The sequence below is a fragment of the Salvelinus fontinalis genome, chromosome 18 (assembly GCF_029448725.1).
Source record: "Salvelinus fontinalis isolate EN_2023a chromosome 18, ASM2944872v1, whole genome shotgun sequence".
NCBI classification, from domain to species: domain Eukaryota; kingdom Metazoa; phylum Chordata; class Actinopteri; order Salmoniformes; family Salmonidae; genus Salvelinus; species Salvelinus fontinalis.
The window spans coordinates 62,653,319-62,674,736 of record NC_074682.1 but is presented as its reverse complement, the minus strand read 5'-3'; the positions used below and the strand labels follow the sequence as shown (position 1 = coordinate 62,674,736).

Sequence of the window (21,418 nt, the reverse complement as noted above, 5' to 3'; positions counted from 1 at the left end):
GGGTTGTTTGTGTTCGGCCGGGTATGATTCTCAATCAGAGGCAACTGTAAATCGTTGTCCCTGATTGAGAATCATACTTTTTGTATCTCGTGTTGTATCTCGTGTCTGTATTCGGGTCGTCTCTCTTTTGTCATTTTGTTTTATTAGTGTACCGGTTATTATTGTTAATAAATAATCATGGACACAAACCACTCTGCATATTGGTCTGATCCTTCTCGCCTCTCCTCCTCGTCCGAGGAGGAGGATTACGCCGACCGTTACAGAAATGCATATGATGCAGCTTTCAATTTGAAGGCGATCGATCTGGCTGTTGGAAAAGGAAATAGAGCTGCTGCACGGGAGCCTTAATGAGTCGATGATAAGACGTTGGAAACAGCAGCGTGAGAAACTGACTTAGTGCAAAAAGACAACAAAAGCTTTCAGAGGAAAGAAAAGCAGATGGCCCGAACTAGAAAATGAGGCTTGGATGACAAGTGGGGAGAAATCCTTCACTAAAACGCGAAGAGCAACTTATGGTCAAGTCTGCCGGTGGGCCCTGACAGCGTATAGCATTGTCCAAAAAAAAAAAAAAAAAAAAAAAAATCCACTATCATCAACGGGTTTGAAAGGCTGGACTGCTGCGTGTTGAAGAGGGCAGCATGAGCTCAGCGGGGAATTTGCCTCCGGATGAAAGTGACGAGAGCGACAATGAAAACGATCCAACATCGGATGAAGCAATTCTGAGGCTATTCAACTCCGACACCAAAGGAGATGACTTCAGTGGTTTCAGTGCACAGGAGGAGGAAGATAGTGACCAATGACTTTCTTGGTAGGCTACTGTTTACTGCTATTTTTTTTAAATTTGTTACAAGCCGTGTTTCGTTAAAGCCTATTTATTTTTGTTACAAGCCGTGTTTCGTTTAAAAAGCCTATTTATTTTTGTTACAAGCCATGTTTCGTTTAAAGGCTGTATAAAGTTCATTTGTTTCAATGTACCGGTAGGCACCTGCGGCTTATAGACATGTGCGGCTTATTTATGTACAAAATACATATATTTTTTTTAATTCAGTGGGTGCGGCTTATATTCAGGTGCGCTTAATAGTCCAGCAATTACGGTAGATACGGCTCCTACAGCGCTGGAACCGCTCATTAACTTCTCCAGACAAAGAGGGCTTCATTGGAAAACTCATCTGGGACTAACTTCGTTAGCTTGATGGCTAACGTTACGAGCTTAGCGGCTCTTTCAAGCAGACTTTAACTTGTCAGTTAAGCGGGATTCCGGGACAATAGCGGTTCTAGATGTTAAAAGCTAACCGCGTCGCGGAATCCATGCAAAAACAAGTTTGGTATTTGTTTAACAAAGATTGGTTATGTTTTAGTTAAAATAACAAAGCTGAGTGTTTCCAGCATACAGTGTTCAGTACTGTACCTCTATCTCTCAGCACCAGGGGTTTCTTCCCTCCATTGTGCCTGGGTGGGGGTGCAGAGTTGCCTGGATGTCCCGGGACAGCAACACCAGGGGGAATAAAGGCCCCAGCAGTGATGGGGTTTCTGTTAGGGAGGTCCATGGGCACACCTCTCCCCCCTCCACCACCACCACCACCAGCCGGCTTGATGTGGTCATACCTACAACACAGAGAGTCACACACCATCATAACAACAGATATTGAACACAATGGTTGGGCTATGTGCATAAAACGGATACAGTGACTGTAGATTGGGGGTTATGTTGTATATTGGTATTGTACTGTTATTTACTTACTGCACTATAAGCATCATGAGCATTTCGCTGCACCTGCTTTCACATATGATAATCTGTGTACGCGACCAATGAACTTTGATCACCTATGCTGCTGCTACTGTTTATTATCTAGCTGTTGCCTAGTCATTTTATTCCTAATTATATGTATATATCTACCTCAATTACCTCGTACCCCGTATATATTGCTACGTTATCATTGTGAATTTACTATGTGTTATTACTTTTCTTTCTCTGTGTTGTTGGGAAGGGCCTAATAATGTCACAGTTGGCCTATTGTATAAACCATTGTGATTTGTAGCCTACATTCCAGCCCATCAGTGTGGTCAGTATGTTGGCTCTTACCTGCAGCGGTCTCCGTAGGCACACACACCTCTCTGGTAGAACTTACAGATGGTTGAAGGTTTACTGGTGGTCAGGTCATGAGAGAACATGCACCTATTCCCCTCTCGGCAGACACCATGGAGAAAATACCTGCATAGCAACACAAAAAAACGGCAGAATTAACAGAGGTTAGCTATGATATCTACTGCTAGCTACGTATTGAGGCCTGGTGTTCGGGGATAGAGTCTGATTAGGTTCATGTACTGGAGTGATTGGAGGCTACTGGTTAGCAACAGAAACGGTCTGACATCAGCTTCTTGCTGGTAGGTGTCATTCATACACGCTAGCCTAGCTAACTAGCAGCTAATATAGCTAGCTACCGGTAGTTGCACTTTCTAGTGCTAACTAGCAAGTAAAAGCACCGATCGCGTGATTCATGGAAATGTTCACTTTGCACAACACACTGCAGCATGTTTTCACAAATATATCGTACCAGAATCGTTAGCGGCATCCCAGCTAACTTTAGCTAGCTAAGAAGCTAACATTTGCTAAATGCAAGAACTGAAACAGCTCGAAGCAAGACACACACTCAAGAAACACACTCAAGCAACAGTAAAAACAGTAAACACCGGACAAGTTCTACCTGCAGGTGACTTGCTTCGTGTTCATTTTTTATGCTCAATAACATTGGGGCAACGTTATTTATGTTCCCGTTGTCACGTTTGAGTGCAAGCAAAAACTCCCGCCTATAATAAACCCCCAGATTCGACGACCGAAAGGTTCCGAGGGGAAGGTTCAAGACAGGTAGGCAGCCAGATATGAGTCTCTCGAGAAAACGACAGGTATGTTGAAAAACGATTATCTTTAAGAATAAATAAACAGTTATTATTTATGAATACAAAATGACTTTTTAACGCGTTGTAATTGTTTCCTTTTTTAGCAACGTTTGTAACCCTTAAAAACACCAGTGTGTGTCACCTAGCTCATGCATTTCCCGGTTGAACCTTCCAATGGACTGCACTGTCTTGAAGTTTAACCATTGTGCAAGAAAAATCTATAGTTTTGACAAAAATAGTTTCCAAACAGAAAACACAGGGCGAAAATGCCCAATCTGTCAGGAGCAGATGAGATTCAGCCTCCTCGAGGCACCGGTCATTGTTCCATGTCCATTTAGTAATGGACACAAGGTCCGGTGCGCCTTCCTCATTGGATCCTCACTGGGACCTGCTTTTCTTAGGTAAAACTTTACTGATATTTTTACTGTATTCTCATATTGTCAACAAATGTTTATTTATTTTTGCAACATTGAATGTTAAAAGGTAAATCATTTTAAATGTGTATTTTCAACTTTCATGTGTCTTCCTGACCGGATCTGTCATGGTGTTTGCCACAGTGAATGGCAGGACTCGGAGCTGCATGTTGGAGTTACTAACTCACAAGGTGCCTTCAGAATAATTTACTTGCAGTTTGAATATCAAAACAGCCAGTTTGGGTGTTAGACTGGACTAGGTAACTAGAGCGGATGTCTGTGTTCAAGGTGTCGTGTACAGCTACACCTCCTCAGGAGTCCAGAGAGAGGAACAGGGCTGGGAGCAGTGCCTCTGTGTGCCGCTGGTGGCCCCCGGGACTGGCAGGGACATCCTAGCTGGGACGCTGTGGGACAGTGAGCTGGAACAGTTCTCCCTCCTCTCCACCTGGTCACCACACAGGTGAATATTACAAATGGAAATAGTTAATTCTGAAGACCTAATAGATATAAGATGGTGGTTCCACTTTATAAACCCCACATAAAGAATACCTTTAATATAAAGGGGTTCTAAGTAGTTTACAATAACAAAAACTTCAACATGATTATTTTGTTTAAGACAGACTCATCTCCAAAAGTATTGGTACTGTGACAATGTTGTGTTTGTTTTGGCTCTGTACTCCAGCACTTTGAACCGATACAAATAATTTGAGGGTATTTTCATCCATATCGGGTGAACCGTTTAGAAATCCCCTCCCCCCTCCCTGAACCGTTTAGAAATTACAGCTTTTTGTACATAGTCGTCGCCCCCCAAGTATTTGGTCCCCTTCATAGCACGCAGTGACTACATGAAGCCTGTGACTCTACACATTTGTTGGATGCATTTACTGTTTGTTTTGGTTGTGTTTCAGATTATTTTGTGCCCAATAGAAATGAATGCTAAATAATGTATTGTGTCATTTTGGAGTCACTTTAATTGTGAATTGAATATGTTTCTAAACACTTCTACACTTCTTCATGTGAATGCTACCATGATTACAGATAATCAATCCTGAATGAATCGTGAATAATGATAACTGAGAAAGTTAGACTCACAAATATCATACCCCCAAGACATACTAAGCTCTCACCATTACAGTAACAGAGGTGGTTAGCATTTTGGGGGGGGTATAATATGTGCGTCTAACTTTCTCACTCATTATAATTCACTATTAATTCAGGATTATTCATAATCATAATATAGAACCAAATACTAAACGTTTTTAATACACAAGTTAATTTGTCCCAATACATTTGGGCCCCTAAAATGGGGGCACTACTGTATGTACAAAAAGGGCTGTAATTTTGAAACGGTTCACCCGATACAGATGAAAATACCCTCAAATTAAAGCTGACAGTCTGCCCTTTAACCTCAGTCATTGTATCATTTCAAATCCGAAGTGGAATACAGAGCCAAAACAGCAACACGTGTCACTGAAGCGCACTGTATTTGCTCCAGGTTTGAAGAGGAGAGGGAGTTTGGCTCGTGTTGCTATGGCTTTGCCCTGTCCTTCCTGAACCAGCTGAGGAGAGCAGAGGGCAGAGAGTCAGTCACTAGGGATGACTTCACACAGCAGCATGTCCTTCCTCACATTAAGACTGCCTCCAAATACATCACAGTCTACCAAGAGATCCATCAACATGGTTTCTACGTAGCTGATTTATAACAGTCTACCAAGAGATCCATCAACATGGTTTCTACGTAGCTGATTTATAACATTCTTGTATTTAGTGTAATTTTCAGAGGGGTTGGGATAAAGCTGAATGACCTTCCGTTGGATCTTGTATACAATTGGACAATAAAGTAAACTTCATTGATATTGTTAATGCTTAGTTGTTGGTCAGCACAGATAAATCCTGATGCTTTTAATGTTTTAAGTAATTAACAGAATATGGGTAGATGAATGTCTGCTCAAGGGTATAATACACAAACTTTCACAAAAGCTCTGACGAAGGCCTGGAGGCCGACAAGTAAGCTTGAATAAAATAAATGATACTCGCAAGAGTAGTTTGCAGGGTTAATTATAATTTCAAGTATTCACATTGTTCCCAATCACCTGCAACCAGACAACTCAGAAGTGGGAGTGCTTTTTTAAATGAGCTCTACACTATGTAAAGGAAACCACAGTGAATAGTAGCTTACATGGAAAAACAATCTCCAACAAACATTTAAACAAAGCCACACCGTGTTTTATTGACAACACCATCCCATGTCTTATTGACAACACCACACCGTCTTTTATTGACAACACCATCCCATGTCTTATTGACAACACCATCCCATGTCTTATTGACAACACCATCCTATGGGTTATTGACAACACCACACCATGGGTTATTTATTTATTTATTATTATTTATTGAATATTCAAATCATACAATATACTTTCAGTGAAGCCGCTCAATAACTACATCATACCAGTCATCCAACAGATTCCCAGTCAGAGCGACACACAGAAGCATCCAGGGTCAATGTCCTGCTCAAGGGCATGTTGACCGATCTACCACCAGGCCAAAAAACGTGAACCCGAAACCTTCCAAGATCCCCCCACAGTTCCCCAATAGCTGTCCCTCAACCATTCGAGACCCCTCCCACAGTCCCCCCAGGAAGAAAAAATTATATAAAAAATACAATTAATTCCATTCCCCACCCCAAGAACCCTACAATGCACCAACAAACAAGAGAATGAACTAAAGAAAAACAAAAGGAAAAGACAGAAGAAAACAGCAGACACCAATGCAAATTTTTCTTAAATAATCCATGTAAAACAAAGGACATCAATGCCAACTGAAATCATAACAGCAATGTCAACTGTATATGTTTGTGTGCATGTCTGGCACTATTACATGTATGTGTGTGTTCTTGTATGTGTTTCTTTGAATGAGAGTGTGTGTATATGCATGTGAACAAACACCTGCACGGCATCAGCCTCAGGCAAACCGGCATTAGTTGTAAAAAAAACACTGCCACTTAGTGTCATTCAAATGTACTTTTTATTATGATTTATTTTGACTTTTTATTTTATTTTGACCATCATTCTATCTCTCACACAGCAACTCCACTCCCACTTGTCTCCAATTCCATATACCAACCCTCAGCCCATCCCATTTATCTCTGCTGGCCACCCACTTCGGGTTTCTACTCAACACATATCTTTCAACTATACTGTGATGTTTAATGTACAATTTCAATCTATCTAATCGAATATAATCCACAGATTGCGAGTTGAAGATAAATACTTTTACTAAGAGTATTAGTATATTAGTAATTGACTGACCCGGTCTCTCCAGATCTCCTAACAGTACTATTTCTAGGGTCAATTTTAGATCAATGCTATGCATTTTCAGCCATTCCGGAACCTGAGACCAGAAACAGGCTACCTGAGGGCAATACCAAAATAAATGGTCTATTGATTCTGTATCCTCACAACAAAATCTGCAGAGCTTCAATGATTTTATGCCCCAAATATTCAACATTTTGTTGGTGGCAAGAATTCTATATAATAATTTTATCTGAAAAGCACGAAGTCTTGAATCTTGCGTTGTTTTATATATCAACTCATACACCCTGTACCATGGAATCGGTACATCAAAAATCTCTTCCCAACTATTTTGAAATCTGTATGGCACAGTTGTCAACATCCTGGTCCTCAAATGAAACTAGTATACTTTCCTATTTATGCTATTTTTATTCCTCCGTGTCACGTTCTGACCATAGTTCTTGTGTGTTTTGCTTGTTTTAGTGTTGGTCAGGACGTGAGCTGGGTGGGCATTCTATGTTGTGTGTCTAGTTTGTCTATTTCTGTGTTCGGCCTAATATGGTTCTCAATCAGAGGCAGCTGTCAATCGTTGTCCCTGATTGGGAATCATATATAGGTGGCTTGTTTTGTGTTGGGGATTTGTGGGTGGTTGTTTCCTGTCTCTGTGTTTTCTCTGCACCAGCTAGGACTGTATCGGTTTGCCACATTTTGTTATTTTGTATTTGTAAGTGTTCACTGTTTATCGTTTAATTAAACATGTTGAGCACTGGCTACGCTGCGTGTTGGTCCGATCCCTGTTACCTCCTCCATTTTTGGGGCAATGCTGTAATCAGTTGGTTGTACTCTTGGATTGAGCAGACCTTTCCGTACATTTCTGATAACTCCATGAAGGACATAACTCTACCATTCCAATTTACAAAAATACCCTTTTCCATTAATACAGGTATTTTATCAACCAGCATATTTGAGTTCAGCCATACATATTTGTTGTAATATTTGTTCTATCTTTTCAGGGGGGTGAAATTGAAATTGTAGCCAGCTCTGCAATGCTTGTTTGAAAAAGAGAGATACTTTGAAAAAAGTATAATTTTCAATTAATCAAAAACGAGACATGGCAATCTGCACAAAGGCAAAAAGGCAATTTTTATACAATGGATGAGCTTTTCTTATTAATCTACTTGAGAACCATTTAGGGTTCAAATAAAACTTTTGAATGAGTGAAGCTTTTAGAGAGAGGTTTAGTGCTTTTATATTTAATAATCTCAACCCACCCAATTCATATTCATTATATAGATAGGCACATTTTATTTTGTCTGGTTTAGCGTCCCAGATAAAGCAAAATATTTTTTGCTCATATGATTTGAAAAATGAATCATCAGGAGTAGGCAGCTCCATAAGTAAGTGCGTAAACTGAGATATGACTAAGGAGTTAATCAGGGCAATTTTTCCATAAATGGACAGGTATTTACCTCTCCATTGTTGCAGGATCCTGTCTATTTTTACAAGTTTTCTATTGAAATACATTGTGGAGAGCTTATTTATATATTTTGTGATATGAATACCGAGTATGTCTACTTCGCCATCAGCCCATTTTATAGGTAAACTGCAGGGTAATGTAAAAGTTGTAATTTTTAAGGGTCCAATACGTAATGTTGTACACTTACCATAATTAGGTATTAGTCCAGAGAGTACAGACCAGTTATCTAGATCTTTAATGAGATAATTAGGTATTTATCTTTAATTAGATAATTATTGTTATAATTATGAAATAATCAGGATGAACAATAACTGGTAAAACCCCCTTATAATTCTGAGTGCTATGCATTTTGCTAGTATTTTTGCATCACAACATTGAAGTGTAAGGGGCCTCCAGTTTTTTAGATAGACTGGGTATATATATATAAGCTGGGTATATATATTTATTATATATGTATTTTATATTTGCCATCTGGGTCTTGTTTTAATAATAGAGAAATCAGACCTTCCTGCTGAGTACCTGACAGACTACCATTTCTACAGGAGTAGATAAAACAATCTAACAATGGAGCTTTTAGTATATCAAAAAATACTTGATATACCTCTACCGGTATGCCATCAAGCCCTGGGGTTTTTCCAGACTGAAAGGATTTAATAGCCTCAAAATGTTATTCCTCTGTAATTTGGCCTTCGCACTAATCTTTCTGTACATTTGTTAATTTTCCATTTTTTATATTATTTGGAGAGAATTCCTTACCATAATCTTCATTTAGTGGGAAAGGATGAGACGGAAAATAGAATATCTGCCTAAAATAATTAGCTTCCTCTTTTAAAATATAATTCGGAGAATCATAGATGACTCCGTCTTCAGTAACGAGTTTCTGCAAATTATTTTTGTTAGCGTTCCTGTATTGGAGATTTAGGAAGAATTTGTGCATTTTTCTCTGTAATCCATCCAGTTTGCTTTGTTTTTGGAATAGTTTACATTAGATCGTTCTTGAATAAGTCCCTCCAGTTCTTTTTGTTTTTCCTCTAACTTATTTTGTATCTCTGTAGTATCGTTTTTATTGCTATCTACCTGTAATATTAGTTCATGGATTTCCCTTGTTAGTCTTGTTTCTTTAGCCAGAAACTGCTTTTTATTATAGATGAATATTGAATTGAATGACTCCTGAAGGTACATTTAAAGGTATCCCAAACAATAAGGGGATTTGCTGAACCTGTATTATACTGGAAAAATTCAGTTATCAATTATTTTGTCTTAGTTAAAATAAGTTGTCCTCCAGTAAACTTTGATTACATTTCCAATATCCCCGTCCACGTGGAAAACCTATAAGAGTTATGTGAATGCCAATTAGATGATGATCCGATCGCATTCTGTCTCCTATTAAAACTTTTTTAACCTTTGATGCAAGAGAAAAAGAGACAAGAAAGTAGTCAAGACGACTAGCTTGATTAAGTCTCCTCCATGTATATCTCACTATGTTGGTGTTTTTTAGTCTCCAAATATCCACTATTTCTAATGTGTCCATACTTCTCTAGGATAGGGAGCGACATTTTCACTTTTGGATTAATTGGTGCCCAAATTGAACGGCCTTGTACTCTGTCCTAGATCATATGATATGCATATTATTATTACTATTGGATAGAAAACACTCTGAAGTTTATAAAACTGTTTGAATTATATCTGTGAGTAAAACAGAACTCATATGGCAGGCAAACTTCCAAACAGGAAGTGAAAATTCTGTAATGGGTCGCTGTGAAAGTCATCGCCTATTCAATTCTCCTATATTTATGGATCTGTATGCACTTCATACGCCTTCCACTAGATGTCAACAGGCAGTAGAACGTGGAATGAAGCGTCTAGCATGATGTGGGGCCGAACGAGAGCTTTTGGAGTGACTGGTCAGGCAGATTGCCAGTTCTTGGCCACGCACGCCGGTCATGTGATGTCCTTGTCTGTCCTGAGTTATATAGACATGAAGAAATGCTCCGTTTGGGACGTTATTGGATATATATGAGAAAAACATCCTGAAGATTGATTCTCAACTGAGTTTGACAAGTTTATTCGATTTGTAATATCACTTTTTGAAGTTTTCGTTCATTAGCGTAAATTTGTATGGACACGTGTACTACACATGCTAGCCAAAGTTGCTAATTCGACAGAAGTAATGGACATTATAAAACAAAACAACGATTTATTGTGGAACTAGGATTCCTGGCACTGCATTCTGATGAAAGATCATCAAAGGTAAGGGAATATTTATGATGGAATTTCGTATTTCTGTTGACTCCAACATGGCGGAGAATGGCTGAGAGCCGTCTCAGATTATTGCATGGGATGCTTTTTACTAAAGTTATTTTTTAAATCTAACACAGCGGTTGCATTAAGAACGAGTGTATCCTTAATTATATGTATTCACAAGATGTTTATCTTTAATTATATGTACAACATCAAAGTTTTATGATGAGTATTTCTCTCTGTAATTATTCTGGCTATTTTGGAGCCATTTCTGAACATGGCGCCAATGTAAAACCATAAATATGGCTATAAATATGCTATATATGGCTATAAATATGCACATTATCGAACAAAACATAAATGTATTGTATAACATGATGTCATATGACTGTCATCTGATGAAGATGTTCAAAGGTTAGTGATTAATTTTCTCTCTATTTGTGGGTTTTGTGAAAGCTATCTTTGCTGTGAAAAAATGTGTGTTTTTCTGGATATGTTGGTGAGCTAACATAAATATATGTTGTGTTTTCGCTGTAAAACATTAAAAAAAATTGGAGATTATAACAGAACATGGCCAAGATGTTCAAATGTTCATAAATGACCAGCATGGTCAAATAAAAATAATCACAGTAGTTGTAGAGGGTGCAACAGGTCAGCACCTCAGGAGTAAATATCAGTTGGCTTTTCATAGCCGATCATAAAGAGTATCTCTACCGCTCCTGCGGTCTTTAGAGAGTTGAAAACAGCATGTCTGGGACAGGTAGCACGTCCGGTGAACAGGTCAGGGTTCCATAGCCGCAGGCAGAACAGTTGAAACTGGAGCAGCAGCACGGACAGGTGGACTGGGGACAGCAATGAGTCATCATGCCAGGTCCTAGGGATCAGGTGCTCCGAGAGAGAGAAAGAAAGAAAGAGAGAATTAGAGAGAGCATACTTAAATTCACACAGAACAACGGATAAGACAGGAGAAATACTCCAGATATAACAGACTGACCCTAGCCCCCCGACACATGCTACTGCAGCATAAATACTGGAGGCTGAGACAGGAGGGGTCAGGAGACAATTATTGACAACACCACACTCTGACCCTTTACAGTGAACTACCTAGACAGTATAGGACTGACCATAACCCTTTACAGTGAACTACCTAGACAGTATAGGACTGACCATAACCCTTTACAGTGAACTACCTAGACAGTATAGGACTGACCATAACCCTTTACAGTGAACTACCTAGACAGTATAGGACTGACCATAACCCTTTACAGTGAACTACCTAGACAGTATAGGACTGACCATAACCCTTTACAGTGAACTAAGGAATGAGCAAAAAACAGGACTGCTGAACAGAAGAGCATGGGGACAGTATAGGTGCAACCTGATAGGCCCCAGACGGTTAGTGACAAATGAGAAGGTTATGTGAGTGGAGCGTCACAGACGAGATAGGTTAAATTACCCTGCTGTCCTGCTAGGGTGTTAGTGTGAAGACCTAGCACTGGGTAGGGAACTGAGTAAGCAACCTAGTAGGGAAGTTCTATTCCATCTGTTTCCATGGAGAAAAAGAGTGTGATTAAGTTCAGCCACTGTCAGAAGGACATCTTCTGTTTCTTGGTTCCAGAGAAATGTCCAGAGTGTGGAGTGAGCTTCAGCAGTGGCAGCAGGCTGGAGGAGGCTCCTATCCGTATCCCCAACCCTTTTTCTAACGGACACAAGACCCCATGCTGCTTCCTGGTCGCCCCGGCTGAGGAAAACAACCCCAGGTAACCAATGACTACTGTGTTGGTGTAAAAAGCAACATGCTGTTCTTAGGAGATGGTCTGTTTGCTGCACATTGAATGAACACAAAGTCAATGTAACGGACAGCTGTTAAACACATCATAGATTGATTGTAGATTGCTGTGTTTAGGGAGTTTGATGGCGGCTCAGACCTACACACTGGGATCACAGACACTAATGGTAGGTTCCGTTTCTTCACCCATACTGTAACGGTACATGCTACAACTTGCCTTCACAATTTACTCAATGGAAAGTTAACATTACTGACATCAACATGTCATTAGGACTAAAACTGGATACGCTTAATACTGACAGTGTGTTTGTTCTATAGGAGTGGTGTTCAACTACACTAAGCCAGGGGTCCGGCAGGACCAGCGAGGCTGGGAGATGTGTATCAGTATTCCCCTGATCCAACCAGACATGTTCAACCTTCTCAACCAATGGGACCAATACCTCAACAAGTTCTCAGACGCCGAGATGTGGGACCCAGCATACAAAAGGTGCACCTTCCTATTGAACTTTAAGATCCTATTACTGTATTACTGATATAGGAACAGTTGATAAAGTCTCTATTACTGTATTACTGACAGAGGAACAGTTAATTTTTTATTTAACCTTTATTTAACCAGGAAAATCCCATTGAGACCCAGAGAATATTTTTCTGGCCAAGAAGGCAGCAACAATCAGTACATTACAGAATTAAAACATACAACAATACAATACAACATGATCCAGCTTAAAAAAAGCATTTACATTCCTCCGTAACAGAGTCGCCCATCAATATTTTAAAGTCTCTACTACTGTATTACTGACAGAGGAATAGTTGTTCAAGTCTCTATTACTGTATTACTGACAGGGCAATAGTTGATATTCTCTTACTGTATAACTGACAGGGGAACAGTTGATATTCTCTTACTGTATTACTGACAGGGGAACAGTTGTTAAAGTATATTACTGTATAACTGACAGGGGAACAGTTGATATTCACTTACTGTATAACTGACAGGGGAACAGTTGTTAAAGTATATTACTGTATAACTGACAGGGGAACAGTTGACATTCACTTACTGTATAACTGACAGGGGAACAGTTGTTAAAGTATATTACTGTATTACTGACAGGGGAACAGTTGATATTCTCTTACTGTATAACTGACAGGGGAACAGTTGATATTCTCTTACTGTATTACTGACAGGGGAACAGTTGTTAAAGTATATTACTGTATAACTGACAGAGGAACAGTTGATATTCTCTTACTGTATAACTGACAGGGGAACAGTTGATATTCTCTTACTGTATTACTGACAGGGGAACAGTTGTTAAAGTATATTACTGTATAACTGACAGGGGAACAGTTGATATTCTCTTACTGTATAACTGACAGGGGAACATTTGATATTCTCTTACTGTATAACTGACAGAGGAACAGTTGATATTCTCTTACTGTATAACTGACAGAGGAACAGTTGATATTCTCTTACTGTATAACTGACAGGGGAACAGTTGTTAAAGTATATTACTGTATTACTGACAGGGGAACAGTTGATATTCTCTTACTGTATTACTGACAGGGGAACAGTTGTTAAAGTATATTACTGTATAACTGACAGGGGAACAGTTGTTAAAGTATATTACTGTATTACTGACAGAGGAACAGTTGTTAAAGTATATTACTGTATAACTGACAGGGGAACAGTTGTTAAAGTATATTACTGTATAACTGACAGGGGAACAGTTGTTAAAGTATATTACTGTATTACTGACAGGGGAACAGTTGTTAAAGTATATTACTGTATAACTGACAGGGGAACAGTTGTTAAAGTATATTACTGTATAACTGACAGGGGAACAGTTGTTAAAGTATATTACTGTATAACTGACAGGGGAACAGTTGTTAAAGTATATTACTGTATAACTGACAGGGGAACAGTTGTTAAAGTATATTACTGTATTACTGACAGGGGAACAGTTGTTAAAGTATATTACTGTATTACTGACAGGGGAACAGTTGTTAAAGTATATTACTGTATTACTGACAGGGGAACAGTTGATATTCTCTTACTGTATTACTGACAGGGGAACAGTTGTTAAAGTATATTACTGTATTACTGACAGGGGAACAGTTGTTAAAGTATATTACTGTATTACTGACAGGGGAACAGTTGTTAAAGTATATTACTGTATAACTGACAGGGGAACAGTTGTTAAAGTATATTACTGTATAACTGACAGGGGAACAGTTGTTAAAGTATATTACTGTATAACTGACAGGGGAACAGTTGTTAAAGTATATTACTGTATAACTGACAGGGGAACAGTTGTTAAAGTATATTACTGTATTACTGACAGGGGAACAGTTGTTAAAGTATATTACTGTATTACTGACAGGGGAACAGTTGTTAAAGTATATTACTGTATTACTGACAGGGGAACAGTTGATATTCTCTTACTGTATTACTGACAGGGGAACAGTTGTTAAAGTATATTACTGTATTACTGACAGGGGAACAGTTGATATTCTCTTACTGTATTACTGACAGGGGAACAGTTGTTAAAGTATATTACTGTAAAACTGACAGGGGAACAGTTGTTAAAGTATATTACTGTATAACTGACAGGGGAACAGTTGTTAAAGTATATTACTGTATTACTGACAGGGGAACAGTTGTTAAAGTATATTACTGTATAACTGACAGGGGAACAGTTGTTAAAGTATATTACTGTATTACTGACAGAGGAACAGTTGTTAAAGTATATTACTGTATAACTGACAGGGGAACAGTTGTTAAAGTATATTACTGTATTACTGACAGGGGAACAGTTGTTAAAGTATATTACTGTATAACTGACAGGGGAACAGTTGTTAAAGTATATTACTGTATAACTGACAGGGGAACAGTTGTTAAAGTATATTACTGTATTACTGACAGAGGAACAGTTGTTAAAGTATATTACTGTATTACTGACAGGGGAACAGTTGTTAAAGTATATTACTGTATTACTGACAGGGGAACAGTTGTTAAAGTATATTACTGTATTACTGACAGGGGAACAGTTGTTAAAGTATATTACTGTATAACTGACAGGGGAACAGTTGTTAAAGTATATTACTGTATTACTGACAGGGAAACAGTTGTTAAAGTATATTACTGTATAACTGACAGGGGAACAGTTGTTAAAGTATATTACTGTATAACTGACAGGGGAACAGTTGTTAAAGTATATTACTGTATAACTGACAGGGGAACAGTTGTTAAAGTATATTACTGTATTACTGACAGGGGAACAGTTGTTAAAGTATATTACTGTATTACTGACAGGGGAACAGTTGTTAAAGTATATTACTGTATTACTGACAGGGGAACAGTTGATAAAGTATATTACTGTATTACTGACAGGGGAACAGTTGTTAAAGTATATTACTGTATAACTGACAGGGGAACAGTTGTTAAAGTATATTACTGTATAACTGACAGGGAAACAGTTGTTAAAGTATATTACTGTATAACTGACAGGGGAACAGTTGTTAAAGTATATTACTGTATAACTGACAGGGGAACAGTTGTTAAAGTATATTACTGTATAACTGACAGGGGAACAGTTGTTAAAGTATATTACTGTATTACTGACAGGGGAACAGTTGTTAAAGTATATTACTGTATTACTGACAGGGGAACAGTTGTTAAAGTATATTACTGTATTACTGACAGGGAAACAGTTGTTAAAGTATATTACTGTATAACTGACAGGGAAACAGTTGTTAAAGTATATTACTGTATAACTGACAGGGGAACAGTTGTTAAAGTATATTACTGTATAACTGACAGGGGAACAGTTGTTAAAGTATATTACTGTATAACTGACAGGGGAACAGTTGTTAAAGTATATTACTGTATTACTGACAGGGGAACAGTTGTTAAAGTATATTACTGTATAACTGACAGGGGAACAGTTGTTAAAGTATATTACTGTATTACTGACAGGGGAACAGTTGTTAAAGTATATTACTGTATTACTGACAGGGGAACAGTTGTTAAAGTATATTACTGTATAACTGACAGGGGAACAGTTGATAAAGTATATTACTGTATTACTGACAGGGGAACAGTTGATATTCTCTTACTGTATAACTGACAGGGGAACAGTTGATAAAGTATATTATTGTATTACTGACAGGGGAACAGTTGATATTCTCTTACTGTATTACTGATAGGGGAACAGTTGTTTTAGCATTGAGATTGAGGTAAAGGTACTGTAATAAACATGTTTATCTTCTGGTCTTGTAGGTTTAATAAGGAGACGCACAACTGCTACAACTACACTCTGATGTTTCTGAACCGTGTGCTAGCAACACAGGGGAAAGGCTCTCTGACCAAAGACCAGTTCACTCAGAGCTTCGTCCTGCCCAAGATCAAGAGAGCCTGTAAATACACCATCATGTGCAGGGAGATATCACAGAACTACTTCTATATAGTGGACAGTCCTGTTAATACTACATAGTAAATACATCACAATGTGCAGGGAGATATCACAGAACTACTTCTATATAGTGGACAGTCCTGTTAATACTACATAGTAAATACATCACAATGAGCAGGGAGATATCACAGAACTACTTCTATATAGTGGACAATCCTGTTAATACTACATAGTAAATACATCACAATGAGCAGGGAGATATCACAGAACTACTTCTATATAGTGGACAGTCCTGTTAATACTACATAGTAAATACATCACAATGTGCAGGGAGATATCACAGAACTACTTCTATATAGTGGACAGTCCTGTTAATACTACATAGTAAATACATCACAATGTGCAGGGAGATATCACACAACTACTTCTATAAAGTGGACAGTCCTGTTAATACTACATAGTAAATACATCACAATGTGCAGGGAGATATCACACAACTACTTCTATAAAGTGGACAGTCCTGTTAATACTACATAGTAAATACATCACAATGTGCAGGGAGATATCACACAACTACTTCTATATAGTGGACAGTCCTGTTAGAGTGATGGAGGAAGAAAGAAGAGGAGAGAAGCCTTGACTGTTTGAAACAAGAGGACAGAGACTGAGGCAGCCACAGTGCCACACAGAACATGAGTTAAAATGACCATCATCCCAGAAACCCTGTACTCACTCCAATTCACATACCGCCCCAACAGATCCATAGGTGATGCAGTCTCTATTGCACTCCACACTGCCCTTTCCCACCTGGACAAAAGGAATGCTCTCCGTGCTAATTACTAAGATAACGACCCTGTGACTGAACACCTCCCTCTGCAACTGGATCCTGGACTTCCTGATGGGCCGCCCCCCAGGTGGTGAGGGTAGGCAACAACACATCCACCACGCTGACCCTCAACAGGGGCCCCTCAGAGTTACAGTTCATATAAGGAGATCAGTCAATTGAAATTCATTACAACCTAATCTATGGATTTCACAACTGGGAATCCAGATATGTACAGTTGAAGTTAGAAGTTTACATTCACTTAGGTTGGAGTCATTAAAACTTGTTTTTCAACCACTCCACAAATTTCTTGTTAACAAACAATAGTTTTGGCAAGTCAGTTAAGACATCTACTTTGTGCATGACACAATACATTTTTCCAACAATTGTTTACAGATTATTTCACTTATAATTCACTGTATCATAATTCCAGTGGGTCAGGAGTTTACATACACTAAGTTGACTGTGCCTTTAAACAGCTTGGAAAATTCCAGAAAATTATGTCATGACTTTAGAAGCTTCTGATAGGCTAACTGACATCATTTGAGTCAATTGGAGGTGTACCTGTGGATGTACTTCAAAGCCTACCTTCAAATTCAGTGCCTCTTTGCTTGACATCATGGGAAAATATTGTAGACCTTCACAAGTCTGGTTCATCCTTGTGAGCAAACAATAGTACGCAAGTATAAACACCATGGGACCACGGAGCCGTCATACCGTTCAGGAAGAGAACATCGTTATGTTTAGAGGAAAAAGGGGGAGTCTTGCAAGACAAAGAACACCATCCCAACCGTGAAGCACGGGGGTGGCAGCATCATGTTGTGGGGGTGCTTTACTGCAGGAGGGACTGGTGCATTTCACAAAATAGATGGCATCATGAGGCAGGGAAATTATGTGGATATATTGAAGCAACATTTCAAGACATCAGTCAGGAAGTTAAAGCTTGGTCACAAATGGGTCTTCCAAAAGGACAATGACACCAAGCATACTTCCAAACTTGTGGCAAAATGGCTTAAGGACAACAAAGTCAAGGTATTGGAGTGGCCATCACAAAGCCCTGACCTCAATCCTATAGAAAATGTGTGGGCAGAACTGAAAAAGTGTGTGCGAGCAAGGAGGCCTACAAACCTGACTCAGTTACATCAGCTCTGTCAGGAGGAATGGGCCAAAATTCCCCCAACTTATTGTGGTAGCTTGTGGAAGGTTACCCGAAACATTTGACCCAAGTTAAACAATTTAAAGGCAATGCTACCAAATACTAATTTGGTGTATGTAAACTTCTGACCCACTGGGAATGTGATGAAAGAAATAAAAGCAGAAATAAATAATTCTCTACTATTATTCTGGCATTTCACATTCTTAAAATAAAGTGGTGATCCTAACTGACCGGGAAGTTGTACTAGGATTAAATGTCAGGAATTGTGAAAAACTGAGTTTAAATGTATTTGGCTAAGGTTCCAACTTCAACTGTATCGGTTGGTCACAGATACCTTAAAAAAAAAAGTAGGGGTGTTGATCAGAAAACCAGTCAGTATCTGGTGTGACCACCATTTGCCTAATGCTGCGAGACACATCTCCTTCGTATAGAGTTGATCCGGCCTGTGGAATGTTGTCCCACTCCTCTTCAATGGCTGTGCAAAGTTGCTGGATGTTGGTGGGAGCTGGAACAAGCTGTCGTACACGTCAAGCCAGAGTATCCCTCAACGGGTCTGGTGAGTATGCAGGCCATGGAAGAACTGGGACATTTTCAGCTTCTAAGAATTGTGTCCAGATCTTTGAGACATGGGTCATGCATTATCATGCTGAAACATGAGGTGATGGCGGCGGATGACTACAATGGGCCTGAGGATCTCATCACGGTATCGCTGTGCATTCAAATTTCCATTGATAAAATGCAATTGTGTTCGTTGTCCATAGCTTATGCCTGCCCCATTCCATAACCCCCCCCCCCCCCCGCTCTATTCACAACGTTGACATCAGTAACCCGCTCGCCCACATGATGCCATACACTCCATCAGTTTACAATTGGCTCATTCATCCCCCTCCTCTCCCCTGTAACTATTCCCCAGGTCGTTGCTGCAAATGAGAACGTGTTCTCAGTCAACTTACCTGGTAAAATAACGGTAAAATAAAAAATAATAATAAATAAATACATCTGCCTGGTACAGTTGAAACTGGGATTCTTACCATGAAGAGCACACTACTCCAATCGAACATGAGCATTTACCCACTGTAGTCAGATCAAGACCCTGGTGAGGATGACGAGCACGCAGATACATAGCCCATCTGTACACAGCTCATCTGTAAATAGCCCATCCAACTACCTACTTCATCCCCATATTTGTTTTAGTTTTTCTGCTCTTTTGGACACCAGTATTTCTACTTGCACATCATCATCTGCACATTTATCACTCCAGTGTTTATTTGCTAAATTGTAATTACTTCGCCACTATGGCCTATTTATTGCCTAACCTCATTATTTCATTTGCACATCTATCACCCACTCCAGTGTTAATTGCTAAATTGTAATTACTTCGCCACTATGGCCTATTTATTGCTTTACCTCCTTACCCCATTTGCACTCACTGTATACAGATTTTTCTATTGTGTTATTGACTGTACGTTTGTTTATCCCATGTGTAACTCTGTGTTGTATGTGTCAAACTGCTTTGCTTTATCTTGGCCAGGTCGCAGTTGTAAATGAGAACTTGTTCTCACCTGGCCTACCTGGTTAAATAAAGGTGAAATAACAATAAAATAAAGATGAGCTTCCCTGAGACAGTTTCTGACAGTTTGTGCAGAAATTCTTCAGTTGTGCAAACCCACAGTTTCATCAGCTGTCCGGGTGGCTAGTCTCAGACGATCACGCAGGTGAAGAAGACAGATGTGGAGGTCCTGGGCCGGCGTGGTACGGTTACACGTGGTCTGTGGTTGTGATGCCTGTTGAACGTACTGCCAAATTCTCTAAAACAACGTCAGAGGTGGCTTATGGTAGGGAAATTAACATTCAGTTCTATGGCAACAGCTCTGGTTGACATTCCTGCAGTCAGCATGACAATTGCACGCTTGAGACATCTGTGGCATTGTGTCGTTTGACAAAACTGCACATTTTAGAGTGGCCTTTTATTGTCCCCAGCACAAGGTGCACCTTAGTAATGATCATTCTGTTTAATCAGCTTCTTGATATGCCACACCTGTCAGGTGGATGGATTATCTTGGCAAAGGAGAAATGTTCACGAACAGGGATGTAAACAAATATGTGCACAAAATTGAGAAATAAGCTTTTTGTGCATATGGGAAAAGAATTGGGATCTTTTATATCAGCTCATGAAACATGGGACCAGCACCTTACATTTATATTTTTGTTCAGTATAATATGACCCCACTATGGAAACGGGAGATTCTCACGAACACTATCTCCGTTTTGCTCTACGACCCCCGAGTCATGGGACTCTTCTGAAGGTAACTCGGTACCAGTTTTTTATTTTTATTAATTGAAGTATGGAGGTAGTTTTGCATCAACAAAAAAAAAGGGTTAAATATGTGTCCAAAAAACTAAAATATTTCCTGAGCTTTCTTATATCTATCTCCTAGATATAGGACACACTTCAAAACCTATGATTTTTGGGGGGAATGTCTGTTTTGAGATTTCTGAATGTGTTATTCAGTGCGTTTCTATTGGCTATAGTAGTAAAGGCTAAATTCAATGTTCTATCAATTTTTATTTATTTATTATACAGGGGTCCTAAAATTCCAAATCAAATAGCCAAATGATCCATGGTATGACCATCTTAAAAAATACTTTGAGGTTAATAGCTTAAAAATGTACTTTTCTGCTGCTCCCTCACTCGGATCAGCCCTGGTCTGGATCTGACCAGGTCTATATGGAACGGGTCTAGTTGTTCTCGGGTCCGTTCGGAACGGGTCTCAATATTTAAACATATAAACTAATTTATGCATACTGGTTCCAGACAAGAAAGCCCCAGATCCATTTTGGAACGGGTCCAACTTTTTGGACCCGTGAAGGCCTCTACATTCAGGACTTCTATACCAGGTGGTGTCAAAGAAAGGCCTT

At 39.1% G+C, this 21,418-nt stretch overlaps 3 protein-coding genes across 4 annotated transcripts in view; 2 read left to right on the top strand and 1 right to left on the bottom strand.

Annotated features, from left to right (window-relative positions):
• Positions 1 to 2,793, bottom strand: part of LOC129815847 (E3 ubiquitin-protein ligase makorin-2-like) — a 34,126-nt gene extending 31,333 nt beyond the window's left edge. For both annotated transcript variants that reach the window (XM_055870012.1, XM_055870013.1), the window contains exons 1-3: positions 2,706 to 2,793; positions 2,084 to 2,212; positions 1,409 to 1,605 (exon numbers count right to left, since the gene is read on the bottom strand). In XM_055870012.1, the coding sequence (XP_055725987.1) occupies positions 1,409 to 1,605; positions 2,084 to 2,212; positions 2,706 to 2,731 (352 nt within the window). In that variant the 5' untranslated portion in view covers positions 2,732 to 2,793. The remainder of the gene's footprint in view (positions 1 to 1,408; positions 1,606 to 2,083; positions 2,213 to 2,705) is intronic.
• A 279-nt stretch (positions 2,794 to 3,072) lies between these two features.
• Positions 3,073 to 5,165, top strand: mkrn2os.1 (MKRN2 opposite strand, tandem duplicate 1). The gene is made up of 4 exons (XM_055870014.1): positions 3,073 to 3,299; positions 3,456 to 3,502; positions 3,600 to 3,771; positions 4,807 to 5,165. Exons 1-4 carry the CDS (start codon positions 3,073 to 3,075, stop codon positions 5,012 to 5,014), a joined length of 654 nt encoding a protein of 217 aa, XP_055725989.1. The 3' UTR covers positions 5,015 to 5,165.
• Positions 5,166 to 8,523: 3,358 nt separating this feature from the next.
• mkrn2os.2 (MKRN2 opposite strand, tandem duplicate 2) lies at positions 8,524 to 19,292 on the top strand. The gene is made up of 4 exons (XM_055870015.1): positions 8,524 to 12,085; positions 12,232 to 12,281; positions 12,433 to 12,601; positions 16,388 to 19,292. The coding sequence occupies exons 1-4, from the start codon at positions 11,877 to 11,879 to the stop codon at positions 16,599 to 16,601; spliced, it is 642 nt and encodes a 213-aa protein (XP_055725990.1). The 5' UTR covers positions 8,524 to 11,876; the 3' UTR covers positions 16,602 to 19,292.
• The last annotated feature ends 2,126 nt before the right edge of the window (positions 19,293 to 21,418 follow it).

Excerpts from the sequence above, each read along its gene's own strand:
- mkrn2os.2 (XM_055870015.1), top strand. The coding sequence starts at position 11,877 with ATGGAGAAAAAGAGTGTGATTAAGTTCAGCCACTGTCAGAAGGACATC. Across the intron at positions 12,282-12,432 it reads TGGGATCACAGACACTAATG|GAGTGGTGTTCAACTACACT; the intron begins GTAGGTTCCGTT and ends TTTGTTCTATAG. Across the intron at positions 12,602-16,387 it reads TGGGACCCAGCATACAAAAG|GTTTAATAAGGAGACGCACA; the intron begins GTGCACCTTCCT and ends CTGGTCTTGTAG.
- mkrn2os.1 (XM_055870014.1), top strand. The coding sequence starts at position 3,073 with ATGGACTGCACTGTCTTGAAGTTTAACCATTGTGCAAGAAAAATCTAT. Across the intron at positions 3,503-3,599 it reads TGGAGTTACTAACTCACAAG|GTGTCGTGTACAGCTACACC; the intron begins GTGCCTTCAGAA and ends TCTGTGTTCAAG. Across the intron at positions 3,772-4,806 it reads TCCACCTGGTCACCACACAG|GTTTGAAGAGGAGAGGGAGT; the intron begins GTGAATATTACA and ends TATTTGCTCCAG.